This window comes from Mercenaria mercenaria, chromosome 4, assembly GCF_021730395.1.
Source record: "Mercenaria mercenaria strain notata chromosome 4, MADL_Memer_1, whole genome shotgun sequence".
In the NCBI taxonomy this organism is placed as follows: domain Eukaryota; kingdom Metazoa; phylum Mollusca; class Bivalvia; order Venerida; family Veneridae; genus Mercenaria; species Mercenaria mercenaria.
Window position 1 is genome coordinate 18,354,044 of NC_069364.1, and position 22,667 is coordinate 18,376,710.

The following is a 22,667-nucleotide window of genomic DNA, read 5'->3' on the forward strand; positions in this document are numbered from 1 at the left end:
TGCCTTTATTCAACAACAGAATAACTGTTTGGGATGTATTATTTCTAAAACAAAGACAGATTCCCGATTTCAAACAATATAATCTAAAAATGTATTTTGAATAAATTTGGTTATTTCTTATTTGTTGTTTTAACTATATTTATATGTAAAATATAAATATCAAATGCATTTGAGGATGATATCAGATATTGTAAAACTGAGAAAATAATGTCAAATAAGGCAACTGTTACAGCCAACCTATAATGCATGCAATATTTTCTTTTATCATTACTGAAAAATAAACTTGAAAGGTGACAAACGATATAAAGAAGCAAGTGAAATACTATAGATTAGTTAATAAGGAATTCTAATACTAGTGTGCTATTTATAGTGATGTACCATCATGACATTACACTTTGCCATTAAATGCTTTTTCCCACTGCATTATAGGAGTTAAATATTGGCATATTTGTTTGGTTGTATATAAGTTAATTTATAGTCGCCACCAGTAACCCATATGGGCAACTCCTCCAGAAGACTGTTAGTAATGTTAGTGGGAGATTGTGCAAGATACAGAAGACGCTCCAATTTCAGAAGCTTCCCTGGTTCTTTAACGTGCCAGGTGTAAAGCACGCATACACGGGACTCTTATCCCAATGTCAGTAACTTTAGTTGGAAGAGCGAGGACTCAAACTCATGACCCCTGTGGTTTCGTAGTCAGACTGTGTTACCACTGGACAACTGCGTCCGCTCTTGGGTAATATTAGAAAAATCCACTTACCTTATATACAACCACTTACCCTGACCATATTTTACCAATATCACAAGCTTTTGTCACAGAACTCAACGCTGTCTCAAACATTTCTACAACAGCTGCATAATTCTTTCGTTGTTCCAAAAATAAACTGAAACACAAACATATGTATGCAAAATATTTTAGATTCCATCCAGATGCTTCAAAAAGCTAAAACTAATCTCTTTATCGATAGAGTACAGCCTGTAAACTTCCTTTGCAAAAATGTAAAGAGGGAAAAAAATTGTACAATTAAGGTGTCACTATTCAGTTAGCCAAGCAAGCTACAGTACCAAATCTTTCTAAAAAAAGTTTTTTTTTCACAGGAAATATTCTAATAAAGGTAAACCAACTTGCCTCTTAATGAAGTTGTAAGGAAAGATATTACCAGTAGTTAAGCCAGATGTCTGTCTGTTGTTCAGAAATGAGGTCTTTTGATACACCTTCTTTAAGTGGTGGTGGTGTGTAACCTAGAGCTACTGTCTGATTCAATAATACACTGAAAACATGAAAAATATTCTGACAATTGTAATCAGTATCCTGGAGTGCACACAGTGGAAATTGTTTGAAAAAAAAAACAACAACACGAGGCTACATAATGTCATAGGTAATAACACATCATATATACTTGTCCTGTTAAAATAATTTCAAGCACAAATTTTTTCATATAATATTTACAGATTCAGAATATTTATACACAAGTCTTATACAGACAGAAGCAGAATAAACTTGTCCGTCCCAAATTTGATTAAATTTAAGATGTGACAAAAGTAATAACTATTGCTCACCAGTAAAGTGAGAGAGGATCAGGTAAAGTTTTGTCATCCAGACTGAAGTATCCCAGTGGACACTGTTCCAGACACGTCATTGTAAACTCAGCATTCTGTAAGTAAAACACCACTTCAAATAATGTATGTCGATAGATATAATGTACACGAAGAACTAGCATAATCCTTGTTCTAGAATATCTTATTAAGAACTACTGATTTACCATAAACTAGAGCTATCACTGAAGGTGATTATTACCCACAGATTCTGCATTGATACAGGGAACGTAAAATACTGTCATAACCTTGTACTACCACTATTTCCTTGACCTTTGACCTACTGATATAGGTAGTGCATTCTCCTGGTCATCTTGATGAGGGTAACAATTGATGTCAGTTTCATGAAAATCATTCCTGCGGTTTATAACATATGGAGTACATGAAATATAGCCATTTGACTTTCGGCCTTCAAGAATGGCCATGAACTTGGACCTGAAAATTCATGTATAGTTGCTTGAAAATCTCTTGAAAAGATTCAGATATAAGCCCCTGGCAAGGCATTATAGACAGATGGACCATAAGACCAAAAGATATGCATGACCCCAATATAGTCCCCATATATTTTGTATTTGGGGATATAACAACAGGAACAACGTCAATGACTTCTCTTTAACACACTGGTAAACTACTTTTCTTTTATAGACCTTTTACTGTCCTTTCTGTTTTCTTGAATAGCAATACTATCAAGTTTTGTTTTTTTAGAATTACAATAATGGGCACTCGGCAATTTCCATGTGATTATGTATTCTCGATTGACAATTCAGCATTCTTCTCATGTAAAGTAGCTACTATAGGCCCAAATAACTCAGTAAAACACGGAAAATGCTGATGTTGCATATGAATAATACGTAATTAGCTGATTATCATTACCAGTTTATTACCTTTATAATTTTCAATATACAACCAGTTGTGGTAAATCTATGAAGTCTATGATAAGAGAGCCAAGTTAAAATTTACACAAAACTTTAGCTAAGGCCTACATACATGAGAGACTCCAAATTGAGCAGCAATACTGAACACTCTGGCAGATAACGGATTCACTTCTAGCGCATCATTGAACACCTGTAATAAAATACAAATATAATGTAAGAGAATCATAATTAAATGCTGAAATTTTTTTAACTGGACAATCAAATTCTACAAATTTACAATTATCTATCATTATTAAAGTCATGTGCATTTCACTGATGGCGAAATTGCAATGAAGTTACACACGTCAGTATCGCAAGAGTTCTCATGTTATTGATAGGAAACCATTTTCAGCCTAAGTTCACAATGACACTAACCTTTGAAATTCTCCGAATAAACAGAATGTAATAGACATCTACTGACTACGAGCAATAATCCCAAAAAAAGTTTGAATGCTCTAAACATACATTCTCCCTCAAGTAATTGTTTGTTTCAAAGCAATTGTTACCTTTGACTAACTGACTCCTAACACAACAGGAGTCACTTACTGACTACATGCAATCATCCTATTAAGATATACAACACAGGCCCAATAATTCTCTGTTTGGAAACCAAACGATCTACTCATGTATAAACAACACAACCAATCAACATCGAAACTACAATATACCCCTTGTTCTGTGAATACACTTGGGACTATTTCTGCAGGCTGGTTAATAGCTGAAAAACGTATGATTGGTTTATCATTCTACATTATGTCTAAGAAAGAAAGTGGAAGAGATATACCTGAATGGTGGCATCTATTTCTCCATTGGCAGCATACAGGTTGGCTACAATCAGCCAGATATCTACCAGTGACTGGTCCTTCTGTAACAGATCTCTGCATACTGACAACATCTCCTCTAATCTGTAAACATACATGTACACATTTATTGTATTTTCATGTATTTCTGAGGGCTATAAATATTTAGTATTAACCCTACTTTTTCAACCAATCACTTGACAAACATTTTCAAAATTTTCAAGATTTATTTATATACAATATCCAAGAATGTTCATATGAGACTGACCTATTTAAAGATGCATGAAATGGTAAAAGGAGCGAGTCAAAAAAGAGGCTATAAATGTGAAATCTTCATCAGTTTTCATAGCCTCTATCCTATATTTTGAATTACATCTTTGAAGTTTTACCACAAAGAAATACCACATGGGCTGCTCATATATTACTGAAGCTCACTGGCTTCATGATAAGCTCAAACTAACACTGGTTAAAGGGAGGTAACTCAAAGTCAAAGTCCTCTACTGCCTTGCCATGAAAAACGGCAAATGATGGTCATTGGAGCATTTATGTGATGAAATTATAAAAACAAATTGATATCTTGCTGCTAAAATATAAACTCCATATCACAATAGTATTAACTAATTATACAGCACTTTTGAAAATGGCAGTGGACCAGGCACCTGGGTAGAACTATCAACCTTTAGTAAGTCACCTGGATAGCGTCCTTACATGAAAAATTCTACACCCCAAGTGAGGGTTCATACCCACAGTGGTGAAGGGCAAGTGATTTTACCTTTAGCCTGCTGGCGGCATGTGATTCTGCCTTTGCGACCAGTGCAGAACAAGATCAGCCTGCACCAGTGGGCAAGCTGATCACGGTCTGCACTGTTCGCTAATCAGTCAGTAAATTTTCAGTGAACATCCCTTCGAATAATAAATGGTACTGCCTAAATTGAATGATGGACCAGTTCATTTTAGGAATTTAGCAGGCTAAAGGTTAAAGTCATCATCCTTAACCACTCGGCCATGGACTGTTTGATGTATCATCAACTAGACGAAACTGTCATCCAACACAACTATGAATTTTACATGAAACTTACTTATTTTGACAATGCAATAGGTGAATGATATTTCTACACAGTATCAAGCCTTCCTGGAGAGCTGCAGCATTTCTTGGTTCCTGGCTTGTTATACAAACACTGACAGCTTCCTGTAGTAGTGCCATCTGCTGGTCCCTTGTAAAACCACCAAGAGGAAGTTTCTTCCAGGGAAGTACCAAATCATTCTGAAATTATCACTCTCCATAATCAGACATATATTATCTGCCTTAAAGCTTGGTATGAAGACCATTACAGCTTTGTAGAACAAGAGCACCACCTGCTGGTACCAATGCTCACCTGTAAGTCCTTGATGTAAGGCAACAAGCAAGAAAAAAGTTATTGTTCTTGGCCATCTTACTCACCTTTTGGTGACAAAATTTTTTTTAGTTTCAAAGCTACAGTTCTTACAGTATTTGAGCAAGGAGGACTTAAACAAAAAAATTATTCAAGAAATTCAAATGTTCTAAGAACAAAAACGGCCATGATTCTTACAAAATGCGTGAGAGAGCTATGGTTCTTAACCTACTTACTCAACTAATGATGATAAACAAGCTATAGCTTTCACAGTTTTTGAGAAATATAGACGCAAACAAAAATGGTAACAAAAACTGAGGATCAGATGACAACAATACCTCAAAGAAATCAAGAATCAGACAAGCTAAAAATGCCACTTGGTGGTCACTTGTAAAACTGCTGTTGATCATCAAATAACACAATATGAAACTAGAAGGAAGTTTCATAAAATTTACATTTATTGTTGTTACATATCATTCAGGTTTCAACATAGGAATAAATTTCCCTTTCACTGTGTTTGGGATTATATCTAGCAACTTCAAGAATTTTGTCAAGACAGCTTATATGACCCAGTTAAGTTCAAGAATTCTTGCATCGCAACTAACTGAAGAACAGACTTCTTCATAAAATGTCTTTTTTTTCAATGTATCACCTTGTTTATTATTTTCCCAGATAAAGCACTATCCCACAATCCATCAGGCAGCTGTTGCCATGACAACACGTGTATGTAGCATAACCATAGAACACAGCGATCCAGCACTGTTAGGTATGACTGACACGATGATTTACCTTCACTCTTCACAAAATAACCCTGCAAGTAGAAATTGATTTTGAAAAGATTTTCAACAATTTTTTTTTCTCGAAATGCAAGGACGTCTGGATATGTGTGAAGTCATAGAAATATTTTAGTACAAAGTCAATATGTAACAGTTCAGTCCCTCAACAGATTCTCAACTTTTTGCCCTACTCTCACCTGTATTTTAGGCAGCATAAAGTTATATCAATAATGACTGAAGAAATCAGCAGTTTTTACCCAGCCAGGGTAAAATGTCCAGGTAAAGTGTCCTTTCACTTCCACATATTCTACATAAATCTGTGGTTCTATCTACCAAAGAGGTAAATCTGTATCTAAAGAGTTTTGTTTAGTGCTGTAACTGCTTTAGTGTTGAAAGCTACTATCTACTGCCAAATTCACAATTATAGTCAATAGGTAAACTACTAAACAGCTGGTGTCCAGTCATATTTTATATTCATTATGTCATAAACCTGAAACAGTTACTGATTTTTTTGGCCAGGTTACATCTTTAATGTACACTGTAATCCTTACCTGTAATATATTTTTAGCATATTGTGATTGACCAGCCATCATGGAGAGATTGGTTTTATATAACATCACCTCCAGCAAGTGATGAGATACTGCAGCATTTATGTTATCTTTGGTCTGTATGGAGCAGAGGTAGTCGACAATCTCACTACATACTTCATTCCTGTCCGTGTACGATACCAGGCTATGTAGATACTGAAAGAAGAAATATTCTAAGATACTGTACACAGGTACATGAAAATGTAATCACCTTTTAGAAGTTTGTATAATTGTGGAACTGTACTAGTCTTCCCTTTACAAGTAATGAAACAATTTTAGTTTTCATGTGAAACTTTATAAAGGGTAAAGAGCTTAATTCAGCTATGCATGATGGAAGTAACTAGATCTTTTGTAGCAGGGAATTGTGAAGATTGTAATTATGTACTGTGCTTTGGGATATTTTTACATGAATTAATCTGCAACCCCTCTTGGAAGTTAAAAATCACACAAACCAAAATTAAGACAAGATATATGAGCCGCGCCATGAGAAAACCAACATAGTGGCTTTGCGACCAGCATGGATCCAGACCAGCATGCGCATCCGTGCAGTCTGGTCAGGATCCATGCTGTTCGCTAACAGTTTCTCTAACTGCTATAGGCTCTGAAAGTGAACAGCATGGATCCTGACCAGACTGCGCGGATGCGCAGGTTGGTCTGGATCCATGCTGGTCGCAAACCCACTATGTTGGTTTTCTCATGGCGCGGCTCATATATGGAATATAATACTAGTGTGTTGATCTGGGTATTTGTATCAAGCTGAGTTGGTTGTTTTACTTTTCATATTGCCCAAGCCCTAGAATTGGTAGTTTCACTGACACGAGCCTGACAAGTCCCAGACAGTGAACCCTTGTCTTCCCTCACTCATGGCAGGTGCCACCAGTAGGTTACCAAGGTGGTTGTAGGTAGGAAATTAAGTAACTTACTGTAACATACAGATATATATTCAAATAGTTAATATTACACAAGTCAAAACATATGATTTTTGGGGTAAATTATCCAAAACCGGACCTTGCAAAACTAGAGCTATCACTAAAGGTGATGAATGTACCCCCCGCATGCACTGACACAGTACATTGCAATTTGACGCACACAAGATTGCATAATTATGTGGACTGTATGTATATAGACTATATGTATACAGTATTGTAACAAAAAACAAAGTCCCATAACAATGCAGAATATTTATCTAAAAGAACGTAATATGCACCATGCACAACTAGGGTTGGTACTGATCACTTGTGTGAAGTTTCATTAAACTGTGTGCAAGGGTTCGGTAGATTAGGCACGCACAAGATTGCATATGCAGACTGTATGTACATAGTATGTTAACAAGAAACAAAGTCCCATAACTCTGCAATTTTTATCGCTGAAAGAACCTAACATGCCCCATGCACAACTACTGTTGTTACTGATCACTTGTGTGAAGTTTCATTAAATTGTGTCAAGGGGATGAGGAGAGATGGTGCGCACAAGATTGTGTCTATGTATATAGTATAGTAACAAAAAAACAAAGTCCCATAACTCTGCAAATTTTTTTTCTGAAAGAACCTAACATGCCCCATGCACAACTACTGTTGTTACTGATCACTTGTGTGAAGTTTCATTAAATTGTGTCAAGGGGATGAGGAGAGGTGGTGCGCACAAGATTGTGTCTATGTATATAGTATAGTAACAAAAAACAAAGTCCCATAACTCTGCAATTTTTTTTTCTGAAAGAACCTAACATGCCCATGCACAACTACTGTTGGTACTGATCACTTGTGTGAAGTTTCATTAATTGTGTCAAGGGGATGAGGAGAGATGGTGCGCACAAGATTGTGTCTACAGACAGACGGACAGACAACCTGAAACCAGTATACCCCCCCTTACAACTTTGTTGTCGGCGGGTACAAATATCCCAAAGCACAGTAGTCCTATCCTCTCACTACTGAATCACTTACCTTCCACCAAATTTCAAAGCTTGGTGCATACTGAAGTGCCATCTGACAGAGATCTGAGAAGTCTGTGGCTTCTTTATGTCTAGCATACAGTGTTAAATACTCTAACCATAATACTGAACTATCTTTATTGGATTCCAGTGCCCTAGCTAACACATTTAGGGCTTCCTCTAAACTTGATTCAGAGGACCTGAAAATAAAATTCATCAAAAGGTTCAGAAAGCAAAATCATTAGAGATAACAGCTTTTGTGTGTCTGGGTTTAGCATTTTTCTTAACAATTTCTTAGTCCTATAAACAACGGTGTATACTTTTGCAGTGAGCACACTGACCAAGTTTATAGTGCTGCATTAGAATATCATGCCTTAATGCATGTGACATGACACAAAACCCAGTCACATACTGACACCAGGCTGACCAGTTCTAGAATTATCCTCTTAATGATGAGCACTAAGCAAGGAAGCTACTAGTACAATTTTTCATGTCTTTGGTACAATGCGATCACTGAAACCCCAATACAGTGTACTAAACCAGACTATTAGTTTATTATGTATTAAAGAATAGATTGTACAAAATTATGTTATACTCATAGGTAAAACTAGGTGAATACAGGCAGCACAGACTTAGGCAACTGTCCTGACTATTATCAAGTGAAACTCTAACATCTAGACAAATGTGGCTGTAAAGAAATATGTTAAATCACTTACAAATGGGAACTATGTAGTTTGTTGTTTGCAAGTTTGAGCCAGAGCTGTGTATCAGTAGGTGAGGCTAGCACCGATGACTCCAAGTCTTGAACCTCTGACCCACCATCTTCAGTATAGAAGTATCTTCTTTCGTCACTCTGTATCACTGTGTCCTCGGGTCTGGACTGAGTATGAGCAAGGAACTGGAATGCTGTAATTACAGACTCATCACTTACAAGCCTTACATGTATATCATACCCTACTCAAGGAGAAATTTTGCATCAGATAGCTCCTCTAGACTTTAACACTTACATATCAGGTGTAAGAGTTTGTGTTGGTCAAACTAAACTGATTTGTGCCTTTAGTATCAAGCACATCAAAAGTTGCAAATGTTCCATAAGCAATATTTAAAATAATTTGAAATAGTCTGTCATATTCAAAAGTGTAAAATAAATAATCCATCACACATCATGAACTGTTATGTCCATTTGTCAACTTTTGTTATCTTTAACCTCCTTTTTGAACAGTATTTCAGCTATACTCAGCAGTCAGTTAACTGTCTAGAGGTTTCCTATGAGTAAAACTTTCTCTCTGCATGTACCTGACACTTTCCTTGCATGAATAGATGTGAAAGACTTTAGATTAATGTCTTGGTAGAATTTTCATGGAAAAAATCTGCCCAACCTAGAGTGAAACTTGTGTCCTCCTAACAGAAAGTTGCTGAGAGAACCAATAAGAATTGGACTTTTATTCAACAAAAATGGCTACATAAAAAATACACACTTGTGACTAGTTTGTTCTATAATGAATTAAGTAGGACTTGCCTTCATTATCTTTGGTGTGTTTGAATGATGGATTTTCAGATTTGGCGAACTGTTTCTCATCCTGTTTAGGCCGAAACAAACGTGGTGTATACAGCATTGTGTGTGGTGGAACTGTTGAATAAATGTTAAAAATATACATTAGAAAACAATAACACGATAACTGTACAATGCAGTTCTGAAATTTTTTCAACAACAATTTAATTATCATATAACTGTCAACCAGATTTCTGGACTTCTAAGTGTTATACACTCAGCTGCCTGAAAACAACTGAACCACTTCCCCACATGAAACACGAATGAGCCGCGCCATGGGAAAATCAACATAGTGGCTTTGTGACCAGCATGGATCCAGACCAGCCTGCGCATCCACGCAATCTGGTCAGAATCCATGCTGTTCGCTAACGGTTTATCTATTTGCAATTCGCTTTGAAAGCGAACAGCATGGATCCTACCCAGACTGCGCTGATGCGCAGGCTGGTCTGGATCCATGCTGGTTGCAAAGCCACTATGTTGGTTTTCTCATGGTGCGGCTAAAATGAAAATGACTCAGACAAAATATCTATGATTTAACTGTATTGCAGAAAACAAGTTTTGTACATACAATTCCTTGATGACATGGCAATACTTTTGAAATCATATGTTAAAGGGTTTTCTGTGTCAATTTGTAAACAATGATGAGTTTCCAGTCGTAAAACTGTTTTTCTACGAATTGCACACAACATTACCAGTACTTACCATGTTTGACATGTTCATTGATTTTACTGACTAACAGCAGGCACATCTGATCTACAGTGAATCTTCCTTTGTTTTGTTTCAGCATATCATCCACATAGTCTCCTAGAAAATGTACAGGTTTCAGATGTCAATATATAGGTCCTTAGAACAAATTTTTTTTTTGCAGAGAAGGCAACATTAAATGTGGTGCTGAATATTGTCAGACTTGAATGTTAAAATATATTATTACAGGGATACAGTATATCAAAGATGTATGTTTTGTTTAACGGCTTTTTCAACAGTACTTCCATTACATCATTTCGGGCAGGAAACCTAGCCAGCATTCCAAGATTTAGATCCAGTACTTATCTGATCTCAGCAAGAAATATCTAATATCTTACTAAAGCTAATGCTTAAACTGAAATAAATACCAGGAATAACATATCCTACCCTAAAAATTCATCTTGTGAAACGTCTAGTTTGTGACTTCCGCACACATCAATTCAGCACTAAGTCTTCATAAATATTATGTTAGTTGTATCATGGATGTATACACCTAGATACTTCTTGAAAAATAATAATTAAAACACATGTATAACATACCCATGACTTTTAAGACTTTCTTTGGAGGCGTGTCTTTCTGTACACCGGCAATAGTTGGACAGTATGAGACAATGTCCAGCAAAATCTCTCTATCCAATGGTAAATACTGTTTTTGGTGTTGCCTAGAATATGATAACATTAGTCCTATAGCTTATACTTTTTATTTTAGGGCGATTGTGAAACAAGTTCTACAACTTATATTGATCACTCTCGACATCTCATTCCTGATGGAATCTATCACCACAGGGGTATGAGAGAAGAGGCCAGTTTCCCTTTAAATGCTGAGTGCCAAGCAAGGGAGCTACTGGTACTATTTTATGTCTTTGGTATGACTTGGCCGGAGATCGTACCCACAAACTCCCGCATTCGAAGTAGGCACTCTACCACTAGGCTATCGAGGCGGTTAGGGTTAGGGTATAACTAAACATTAGTCCTTTATAACTCACGTCAGTTAAAAAACACCATTTTTCTTAACTTGGTCTATGGTTGTTTTACAAGTTGGTATAAATACTTATGAGAACTTATACTTCTCAACATAAAACAGAATCAGAACTGAAAAACACTTCTCTGATAAAATATTCTTTAAGAACATTTGCTAATGGGTGTTAAGCAGTTCATCTCGATACAAAACTCATTTTGTCTCTACAAGGATAAGCCACTTAGAAAGTCTTACCCTTTACATTTTTCATCATTGCACGTCCCCTGCAAATCAAACCTACACAAGACAACCTTTGGCAGAAGTTTGTTTGCGACACATCTGGATATCAAATTCTTACAAGCTTTGGTGCGGAAATAAGGACTAAATCTGTAAATAGAAATAACATATTGCTCATAAATGCATGTTCAATAGAGATAATTTATTTATTTTGTTGGGTTTAACTTTGCACCAACACAAATATAGATGATATGGCGACTTTCAAGTTTTGATGGTGGAGGAAGACCACAGGTGCCCCTTCGTGCATTATTTCATCACAAGCGGGCACGTGGGTAGAACCACCAACCTTCCATAAGCCAGCTGGATGGCTTCCTCACATGAAGAATTCAACGCCCCAGTGAGGCTCGAACCCACATCAATGAGGGGCAAGTGATTTGAAGTCAGCGACCTTAACCACTCTGTCACGGAGGCCACCCTTCAATAGAGATAAAGCTACTGGTACCCAAGTGAAAAATTTTCAAAATCACACCTAGTGTCTTTTAAATAACTTAAAGGGCCAACTTGGCTATAAATTAGCTTCCAGAGTCTTGTGGTTTTCCCTGACATTAATGCCCATTTTATCATAATGTTTATCGCATTTCAATGATCAGCCATTACCAGGTACACACTAAGGCAATAATGCTGGACATGGTTGCTCACTGACCATCTGGGTTCCTCTCAGAGAATATGTTCATGCTCCAATGTGGCATAATTTCCCAAAATGATGAAGAAAAGGCCAGATAGTAATTTATTTACATAACTATAAATGTCAGCGCATATATATATATATATATATATATACAGATGAAGAAAGAATAATATACAATAAATTTACATATATGTAACAATAAATGTATTTACAATAAATTACATATCAAATATTCCCAATGATATGGATTTACTTCATGGAAAGATAATATCAATATACATGTATAATGCATAATAATATACTCTAGAAATATAATAAGCCTAATCAATTAGGGCAAGTGAATGGATAACAACATGGAAACAGTAATAAACCTACAATATAAACCTACACTATTGTAGTTTATTTTGTGTTATAAGTAGTTGCATTACTTCATGTTTTTTTTAGTGTGACACAAATACCGTAACGTCATAATAACGTTAGTGCTGAATAGTTTAATTTGTGCATTTTTATCTTGTTTTTTTTTTTTGTGAATATTTTTTGAGATTCAGAGTTCAACTTTTGTTTTCTCTCAGAGATATTTATACAGCATACATGCTTGGTGTGAAGTTTCAACATGTAACAACACACACCTGATTCCGAAAACTGACCGAATTAATTGCTCTCTTGCAATTCATGCTGGGCGTAATGGCCATTAAATTTCCATGTTATAGCTGTAAGCAGATAACTGATAAAAGTTGCCTGGAGAACCAAGTCGGCCCTTTAACAAAAAAGAACTTAATAAAGAGAGGGAATCAGAAACAACAAATCTAGGAAAACCTGTCCTTACCAAACATAATAACATGTACTAACAAGCAAATTCGATGAACTGGTATCCCTCGCCGAAAGGGTTTGTGGTGAGGAATGGCAAAAAGTTAAGGATGTTACTAAGAAGCAAATAATTTCATTAGTCAAAATCAATATAACAGAAAATGAATGGGGGGAGTGGGGTGGGGAGGGGATGTGACCAAGGCAAGGTGGTGGCCAGGTGTGAGTACACAACTTCCCATGTTTATAATAAATGTTCATGGAAAAGAAGTTTGATGAAATTCTACAAATTGGATTGTTATGTACAAATCTGTAGATTTTTAAACAACTAAAGGGCAATAACTCTAAGGTACATTGACCAATTAAAAAAACAAGAGGGCCAAGATGGCCCTAGGTCGCTCGCCTGGGAAACACATCATAACAGTGTAAGCTTGTTTGACCTAGTGATTTCATGAAACAAATATTCTGGCCAATTTTCATTAAGATTGGACCAAAATTGTGGTCTCTTGAATTCAAATAAGTATTTTCTTAAATATATCCCGCTGACCTAGTTTTTGACCCAAGATGACCCATATTCAAACTTGACCTTGACTTCATCAAGGCAATCATTCTGACGAAATTTCATGAAAATCAATTGAAAAATACAGTCTCTATCGCAAACACAAGATTTTTCTATAATTTGACCTAGTGACCTAGTTTTTGACCCTAGATGACCCATATTCAAATTCGACCTAGATTTTATCAAGGCTATCATTCTGACCAAATTTCATGAAAATCAATTGAAAAATACAGTCTCTATCGCATACACAATTTTTTTCTAGTTTTTGATCCCAGATGACCAATTTTCGAACTTAGCCTAGATTTTATCAAGGTTATAATTCTGACCAAAATTCATGAAGATCAACTGAAAAATACAGCCTCTATCGCATACACAAGCTAAATGTTGACAGACAGACGTCGGATATCGAGCGATCACAAAAACTCACCTGAGCATTGCTCAGGTGAGCTAAAAATGACAGGCCTCATCGAAGTATGTTGGTTCATATTTATTTCAAGTTTCATAAAATTCTACCAGCTTGTTACTCTGAGAATGGCTGCAGACATGAATTTTTCATTAAATCAAGGGCAATAACTCTTAAAGGAAATTGACAAATCAAAAAAAAAACTTGACAGGCACCATCGCAGTATGTTGGTTCATGTTTATGTCAAGTTTCATGAAATTCTACCTGCTAGTTACTGAGAAATGGCTGCGGACGGACATTTTTGGGTATTTTTCATTAAATCAAGGGCAATAACTCCAAGGGAAATTGACCAATCCGAAAAAAAAAACTTGACGGGCATCATCGCAGTATGTTGGTTCATGTTTATTTCAAGTTCCATGAAATTCTACCCACTAGTTACTGAGAAATGGCTGCGGACGGACGCACGGACGTGACGGACGGACAACGCCATTTCAATACCCCACTTCCGATTTCATCGGCAGGTTAAAAAAAAAAACTATGAAAACTGTAACATATGACAAGCGATACAAGCCTTTGTGACCAGTGCAGACCAAGATCAGCTTGCATGTCCATGCAGGTTGATCATGGTCTGCACTGTTTGCTAGTATTCAGTCAGTTAATTTTCAGTGAACACCCCTTTGAATGATAAGTAGTGCTAACCAAATTGACTGATGGACCAGTGCATTTTAGAAATTTAGCAGGGTAAAGGTTAAATCAGTTGTTTGCTTCTTGGCTAATCTGCACATCTCTTCAGTGCAGTGGTATGATTTCAACAGTCACAGCGAGCTGCTATATGGTGTTAAAGGATGACCCTTTACCCTGCTAAATTTCTATAATGAACTTGTCCAGCATTCAATTTGGACTGTACCATTAACTGTTGAAAGGGATGCTTACCAAAACGATACTGACTGAATGGCGAACAGTGTAGATCATGATCTACACTGGTCGGAAAGGCAGAATCAATCGTATCTCGCATGATAAAAGTTAAAATTTAGTTCAATTTACCTGTATGACTTGAAGTGCAGCAGTGGACTTTTATACACAAAGTCTGTTGGCTGTGTGGAAATACTTGACGTGGTTGCTTTGGCAGGTGCTTTATATGCTTGTAAACTTGACAACTAAAAACGTAACACAGAAATAACAGTTGCACTTTTTCTAAAAATTGAAACACCTACCTAAAAGAAATATACACTATTTATTCTGGTATTTAGCTGTTAAGGTGCCCTGAAGAAATGTACGGTTGTTTATTAATATTATCCTTCTAATATTACTTGTATGTTATATTGGCAGTGGAAACTTGTAAATTTCAAATCAATATTTAAGACAAGAGGGCCATGATGGCCCTACATCGCTCACCTGTTATCATTGCACTTGAGGACAAGAAGGTCCTCAGAAAAAATATCTAAGTCCAAAGGACAGGAACAACAAAGGAAAGAAATTTAACCAAAAAGAAAAACAAAATTCTTACAAGGTACAGATATGTCAAAATACACCTAAAAATTGGAGGTACCATCCATGTTGTACCACAGAAAAGTGGTCTCGGTTTTTCCCTACGGCCAATAATAAAAAAGTTACTAAAAATAGTCTATTTATAGTAACGTAAAAGGGACGTAATTCAAAAGAAAATTATTGTAAGTTAACAAAAGAAGGATCTGCCAAATAAATTTGTTAACATAAATGAAATTTCAGATCAGTATCTTCATGAGTTACGGAGATATATCCATTTTAATTTCAAAAATAAAGGGAGGTAATTTGACATAAAATCAGTCCATAGTTATCTACTCTGATTGGCTCGGTCCAACTAATGACAATAATGAAATTTCAAATAAGTCCTGTAAGTACTTACTGATATAAATCCATTCTGACTACAATCAGGGGAGGTAATCAGATATAAAATAACTCTGGAAACTACGAATGGATCTGATTTGTCATGGAATCCAAGATTTATTGTTGTTGAAGATATTTTGGAAGTTTGTATCAAATAAAACCATAAATGAAGTCTCTATATGGCTGCAAAAGCCAAAATAGCCAATTTTGGACATTTAAGGGGCCATAACTCTGGAACCCATGATGGAATCTGTCCAGTTTAAGAAAGGAACCAAGATCTTGTGGTGATACAAGTTGTGTGCAAGTTTGGTTAAAATCAAATCATAAATGAAGTTGCTATTGTGCAGACAAGGTCAAAATAGCTAATTTTGGCCCTTTCAGGGGCCATAACTCTGGAACCCATTAGGGGATCTGGCCGGTTCAATAAAGGAATTGAGATCTTATGGCAACACAAGTTTTGTACAAGTTTGATTAAATTCAAATCATAAATGAAGCTGCTATTGTGCAGACAAGGGCAAAATAGCTAATTCTGGTCCTTTCAGGGGCCATAACTCTGGAACCCATAATGGAATCTGGCCAGTTCAACAAAGGAACCAAGATCTTATGGTGATACAAGTTGTGTGCCAGTTTGGTAAAAATCAAATCATAAATAAAGCTGCTATTGTGCAGACAAGGTCAAAATAGCTGATTTTGGCCCTTTCAGGGGCCATAACTCTGGAACCCATAATGGGATCTGGCCAGTTCAAGAAAGGAACCGAGATCTTATGGTGATACAAGTTGTGTGTAAGTTTGGTTAAAATAAAATCATAAATGAAACCACTATCGTGCAGACAAGAAATTGTTGACGGACGGACGCACGGATGCACACACGACGGACGAAGGGTGATCACAAAAGCTCACCTTGTCACTATGTGACAGGTGAGCTAAAAAGAACTACAAAGCATTTTGACTGTAATACATTAAATTCACAATAAGGGATCTATCACACAGCGAGAATGAAAATGTGTTAATGCTTTGACTAACACTAAAGTATCAAGGTTTTCATAACAAATGTTGCACCATATACAAATAACTCTTTCCACTTGCAGGCTGCATGGTCTAACACATTATGTGATATATCATTTAACAAGAGCTGTCACTAATGGTGACAAATGCCCCCGCAGCACCTTGACCTTTACCCTGGTGACCCTAAGGTCAGTAGGGGTGGTGTACTCAATAAGTACTATCAGCATGTGAAGTTTGAAGGTCCTGGGTGAAGTGGTTCGCATGTAAAGTGCCTTCATGCAAAAAGTTAACGTTGGCCCCTGTCACCTTGACCTTTGACCTGGTGACCCCAAAGTCAGTAGGGGTGGTATACTCAATAGGTACTATCAGCAGGTGAAGTTTGAAGGTACTGGATGCAGTGGTTTGCGAGTAAAGTGCCTTCATGCAAAAAGTTAACGTGACGAACGAACGAACGAACAAACAAACTAACTAACTAACGGACGGACAGTTGAAAACTAATATGACTCCCTTCGGGGGCATAAAAACATACAACAATGTAACAGTACCTGTTGTTGTTTTGGCATCAGTGCTGGATATTCCTTGTTCAGTCTATGACTGACAGAAGAAAGGTGAGAAAATGCCTTCAGATCTTCATCAACACGTTGTTTCTGAAAGTGAAGAAAAACAAATATTTAACCTTTCAAAAGTATATTTCTATTGATCACTAATTTTTTAGCGAGTGTGAGTAGCATAGGTCGAGCTAAAAATGTATGGCAATGTGTAAATTAGTGAAAACATACTTCTAAAGATAAATATGAAAATATCGTATGATAAATCAAATATCGGTAATTTTGTATTGATACAAATATTATATTGATCATTCCAACTGATACACAAGTCCTACAATACAGTTGTATCATGGCAAAAACACAACTCGACAAGTGAAGCTTTAAAAAGAACAAAGAACCAACAAATCTCTTTACCTGAAGTTTCAAAATCCTCAGCAGATTTTTCCCCTCTGGTATTGTTATTTCAAACTGATTGTGAGCACTTTCAGCACTCGTACTTCTTATTAACTCTGCTTTAACTTGCAAATCAGGCTTTGTACTTGGATTTAATTCCAGCAAAGATCTACGTCTCTTTGGTGCATTTTCTTCCGATTCCTTCGTCAGATCTATTGGATCAGATCCCAGCTCTATCTTTTCCAACCTTAATACACTTTTATTCATCCCTAAATCTTTCTTTCCAGAATCAACTTCTGTATTTTCTTTGGTTTCAATCTTTTGCTTGTCTATTTCAGCATGTTTTAACTTCATCTCTCGCAGTTTGATTTCGTATCTTAGTGCCATTATCTTCAAACGTTTTTCCTCTTTAGCTTTCCTGATCATTTCTCTATTTTTTCTCTGTTCTGCTTCTCTAACTTTTCTTTGCTCTTCAAGCAAAGCCTTCTTTTCAAGCAAATTTTGTTTCTTGATAAGAATTTCATTCATATTTCTAGCTATTTTATTGGTTTCTATGACAGAAGAAGACTCTATTTTATTTTCCTCCTTCAAGGAATCCTGGTCTGTGGGAGTATCATGATTTTTTGTTGCTTGTACTGTAGATGTGTTATCAATAGTAACTGTCATGTTCTCTATTATTCTGTGTTTTCCATCAGGCTTGGTCTGCAATAAGATATACAACAATGGTCATAACTCTGGTGTTACTAAAGCAGTCTTGCCCATTACCAAACCTGATCTAGTTCTTGCGGCCATATACATTCTTCGTAAGTTTCATGATATAAAGACTGCTTAACCCTATGCTGTGTAAAAAGTAATATTGTTGAAGGACAGTGACTGTCAGAGGTTGATTATAAAAGCTCACCCTTCAGCACTTTGGATGTGATCAAATACTGTGAAATCATTAATATTCGTGGGGGACTAATTTTCGTGGATTTCGTGGTTGAGTCAATCCACGAAATTTAATCCCAACGAACAAGTAAAATTCCCATTCATTTTATGTTCAAAAGTTGAAATCCACGAATTTATATCCCCACGAAACTGCCGTTTTGACCAAAACCACGAAATTTCATGCCCACGAAATTAAATGATTTTACAGTAAGCTAACAAAACTTTAAGTCCATCTGAGTGTTTTGGATATTTTGCTTCAAAATAATATTGTATGTGCTGGTTATTCAAAAACTCATTTTGATAAACTCTATGTATACTGTAGAATTGCTTCTTTCGCATAAATTTCATGGTTTTGGCCAAAACAGCAATTCTGTCGGAACTGGACTTTTTGCTTTTTGTTTTCGTTGGGTCTAACCTTGCACCGCCACAGTTATAAGCTATACAGAGACTTTCCAGCTTTGATGGTGGAGGAAGACTCCAGGTGCCCCCTCCGTTCATTATTTCATTACAGGCGGACACCTGGGTAGAACCATCAACATTTCATAAGCCAGCTGGATGGCTATCTCACAAGAAGAACTAAACGCCCCGAGTGAGGCCCGAACCCACATCATCGGGGGGTGGGGGAGGGGAGGGGGAAGTGATTTGAAGCCAGCGGCCTTAACCACAACTATGGAGGCCCCTATGTGACTTTTGGATTTCAAATTTTAAAGACAAAAAGAAATGGCAGCTTCATGCCCTTGCTGTGTCTTAATATCCTGCAATAGCATGATCAATAACAACAGCATGGTTTACAATTATCAGCAAGTACTGCTACATATCAATGTGAAAAAACTGTGAACCTGTCAATTTCCTTTCTGATATTTATGTTGCTTTGTATCACTTCATACAGATAGGAAAGTAATGGAAAGAGATTTTTATTGCCTTATCTGCTGATCTCTATCTTTTACATATATAATATTTAGGAGCATAATCAATTATGCATACTGAAATTCATTGCATATATCTAAATTTCAAAAGCCTATTTACACAGATACGCATATAATCTACTGTGCTGGTACGAGCACAGCTGTCCCAATTCCTTACCAGTGCCTGTCTGTTCTCAGACTGTGAAGTGCCTAGAGGCAGATCTGTAGATTGCACAACCCTTTTAGCAGGGGTGAACTGGGCTCCTATCTTGTATTCCGCTCCGTATAGCTCACGTCCTGCTTCTATCAAATTCTTCTGTAAGTTCTCGTACTCTGTCTTTTTCTTCAATAATCTGTCTTTAACCAGTCTGGCCTAAAATATTTATGAAAGAAATATTGTACATTTAGTACGGATTTGTATTAATGCAACTTCCCAGCAATATAAAGGGTAACTGGGTGATTACTAATTCAAAACATAAATAAGAGCTGTGTAAGGACAGAAACTATTCAAAAGCCTTGTCACTAAAAAAAGAGGAACACTGCTGTCAAGTTATAATCAGTCTAGGTGTTTAAGAGGGGATGAACAGTCATATCAGGAAAACTAGCCACACCACTGGAGGTCATGTTATTTAAGAAAATAGAATGATCTGAAGGAATTTGGTACAGGGTCACCCAGAGAACATTGCAGTAACATTATTCTGAAATCTATCCAACAGTTTCAGAGAAGATTTTAAAGTTTTTAGGTTAAACTAGCCCAACTCACGGCGGCCATGCATTTCAACAAAAACTAGAGCTGCTTTTGAGAAAAGTGCATGTCTCCCACAACTGCCTAATCAAAGCCTAATCATCTAGATTGGCATTACTTCTCCGTTATGTATCCGAGTCAACCATGCACCAAGACCTGTATCACTGGCATCAGTATTTTCGGTAATTCAAGGGCCATAATTCCAAAGTGCCTGGGTCAATTTGGCTAGTTATCAAACTTGGCCGAGGACTTACTGGCAAACACATTTTGTTCAAGTTTGGTGAAGATCGGATGAGAAATGTTCGACTTAGAGCGCAGACAAGATTTGTGACAGACAGACAGACATGAGTAAATCAATATGTCTCCCACACAGATTGTCCTTTCAGGTGAAGAGAAAAAGAAGAGTCCTACGGTCACTCCTACCTGTTTTTTGGCTTTTTCTAGATTGTCTTTATTAGCAGTGGCAACTTTCTCAGCCGCAGCTAACTGCTCTGTCAACTGTTTCACCTTTGCTTCAGAGATCTTCACATTTTGTAGATATTTTGATGCCTGGTTCACTAATGTCTTTAGTAAACCTTGGTCCTTGGTAATACTGTCACTGTAATGTAAACACATCATGTTCCTATACATGCTCTATAAACAAGTTTTTCTTAATGACACCTGCACAGTAGTTGTTTGCTATGAGATATTCAGTACCACTTGTCTAAAGAAAGAACACAAGTATAAAAAAATATTTTTTTTAACATTTTCACTTTCATGGCAGTGAAAGCCTTCCATTTTTCAAGACTACTGGTCAAGTACTTCTTGAGATACATGCGACACAAACCTTTAGGCCCTTTATGCATATTTTTTTTATTATGTAACTCTGTTTTCACTGAAGGAAATTCTATACAAAACCTCAGGGGCATCACTTCACATACTGAATAGCAATCCTATGTTTGCCGGCCCTAGATGAAATACTTTTTGAGAAATGCATAATAAAAAATCAGAGGTAAGGTCAAGGACAAACCTTAATCTAAGATTCCACTCCATCTAAAATTTTGACAGAAGGTGGGTCACAAAAATATATCAGTTGGCCTGAAACTAAACAGTCTATCTTTTTTGATTGAGAATTTCAGATGTATCTTTTCTGTTTAATGCATCTGGAATTTCTAAGCCAATGGACATATAATGCAAATAGGCAATTTCTCTGCAATTAAGCTTTCTTTTGTCAAAAGTATTACACATAGTAGATCACATTCCATACTGGCCAGGAAAGCTGAATTCACACAAAATGGATATGATATTATTTCTGGTCCATTACATTAAACATACCTCTGTTTTAGAAGACTTATTTCTTCCTGTCGGACCCTTGATATCAAAGCTTGCCTTCTCTTTACCTCTAAAATTTTTTCAGCATCCATCTTCTTTGGTGACTGACTTCCAGTAGTCTAAAATATAAACATGGAGTTTGAATCAAAGCAGCAGTGGAAAATGTATCTGTTTGAATACCGGTATTAATTATTTTTCAAAACCTTTTAATCCAAGATGCATATACATGTATTGTTCAAATAAATGTACATTATCACAATATTTTTGAACATATCAATTCATTAACATCTTATGCCATTTTTTCACTATTTGTATTGCTAGGACGGCATTGTTAAGTAATGTTGCCCCCAAACATAAATGGTCAATAAAGATTTAGTAAGTTTTAGAAGCATGGATGTATTATAGGTTTAATTGTTTAATGTTTAATTTGTGACCACAAAGGTGGATTAAGAGAAATTCTCAATTCTAACTGAACTAAGTTTATCAGCAGGAATACAGTTTTTGATCCATAGTTTTTCAGCTGTTGATCATAATATATAAATTTAGTCTGTTGGAATTTATATACACATAAAATTAATTATCAATCAACTTAGATGTGTAAAAATATTTAAGCATTTATTTTCAAACCTCTGAAGAGCGTCTAGCTTCTTTAAGGAATGAATCAAGCCCACCCAGTAGTTTTTGTACACCAGATGGCGCTGTCTGCATCTTTTCTTCCTCCTCATCTGAAGAGTCTTCTCCAAGGTTGATAATCACTGGCTTATGGATAGGCAGGTTCTATAGTATGAATTTATATACTAAATATATAAAGTAGCCATTGACAAAGCATTTTGAGAAACGTGCAGATTCAGACACGTAACGTAACAATACTACTAATTTTTATTTTAGTAAGGAATCACAAAATTAATCTAACTTACACAAACCCATTATACATTTATCAAACATTTTTAAATCTTTAAAAGTTAAAGACATAAGGCAGAAACTCTGACCCAACAACAAGCAGGATTGAAACTTGAAATACAATTAACCCACATTCTATGAAGCAATCA

General features: G+C 36.3%; 1 protein-coding gene across 1 annotated transcript in view; it reads right to left on the minus strand.

Annotated features, from left to right (window-relative positions):
- LOC123551105 (zinc finger C3H1 domain-containing protein-like) overlaps positions 1–22,667 on the minus strand; it is a 45,441-nt gene that overhangs the window by 9,886 nt on the left and 12,888 nt on the right. Inside the window, exons 11-31 of the mRNA XM_045339806.2 lie at positions 22,246–22,395; positions 21,622–21,737; positions 20,731–20,905; positions 19,741–19,935; positions 17,752–18,432; positions 17,335–17,436; positions 14,963–15,075; positions 11,483–11,614; positions 10,810–10,931; positions 10,228–10,329; positions 9,493–9,603; positions 8,690–8,879; positions 7,987–8,173; positions 6,011–6,202; positions 5,336–5,494; positions 4,390–4,574; positions 3,295–3,415; positions 2,584–2,661; positions 1,561–1,655; positions 1,161–1,271; positions 780–884 (exon numbers count right to left, since the gene is read on the minus strand). Coding sequence (XP_045195741.2) covers positions 780–884; positions 1,161–1,271; positions 1,561–1,655; positions 2,584–2,661; positions 3,295–3,415; positions 4,390–4,574; positions 5,336–5,494; positions 6,011–6,202; positions 7,987–8,173; positions 8,690–8,879; positions 9,493–9,603; positions 10,228–10,329; positions 10,810–10,931; positions 11,483–11,614; positions 14,963–15,075; positions 17,335–17,436; positions 17,752–18,432; positions 19,741–19,935; positions 20,731–20,905; positions 21,622–21,737; positions 22,246–22,395 — 3,422 coding nt within the window. The remainder of the gene's footprint in view (positions 1–779; positions 885–1,160; positions 1,272–1,560; positions 1,656–2,583; positions 2,662–3,294; positions 3,416–4,389; positions 4,575–5,335; positions 5,495–6,010; positions 6,203–7,986; positions 8,174–8,689; positions 8,880–9,492; positions 9,604–10,227; positions 10,330–10,809; positions 10,932–11,482; positions 11,615–14,962; positions 15,076–17,334; positions 17,437–17,751; positions 18,433–19,740; positions 19,936–20,730; positions 20,906–21,621; positions 21,738–22,245; positions 22,396–22,667) is intronic.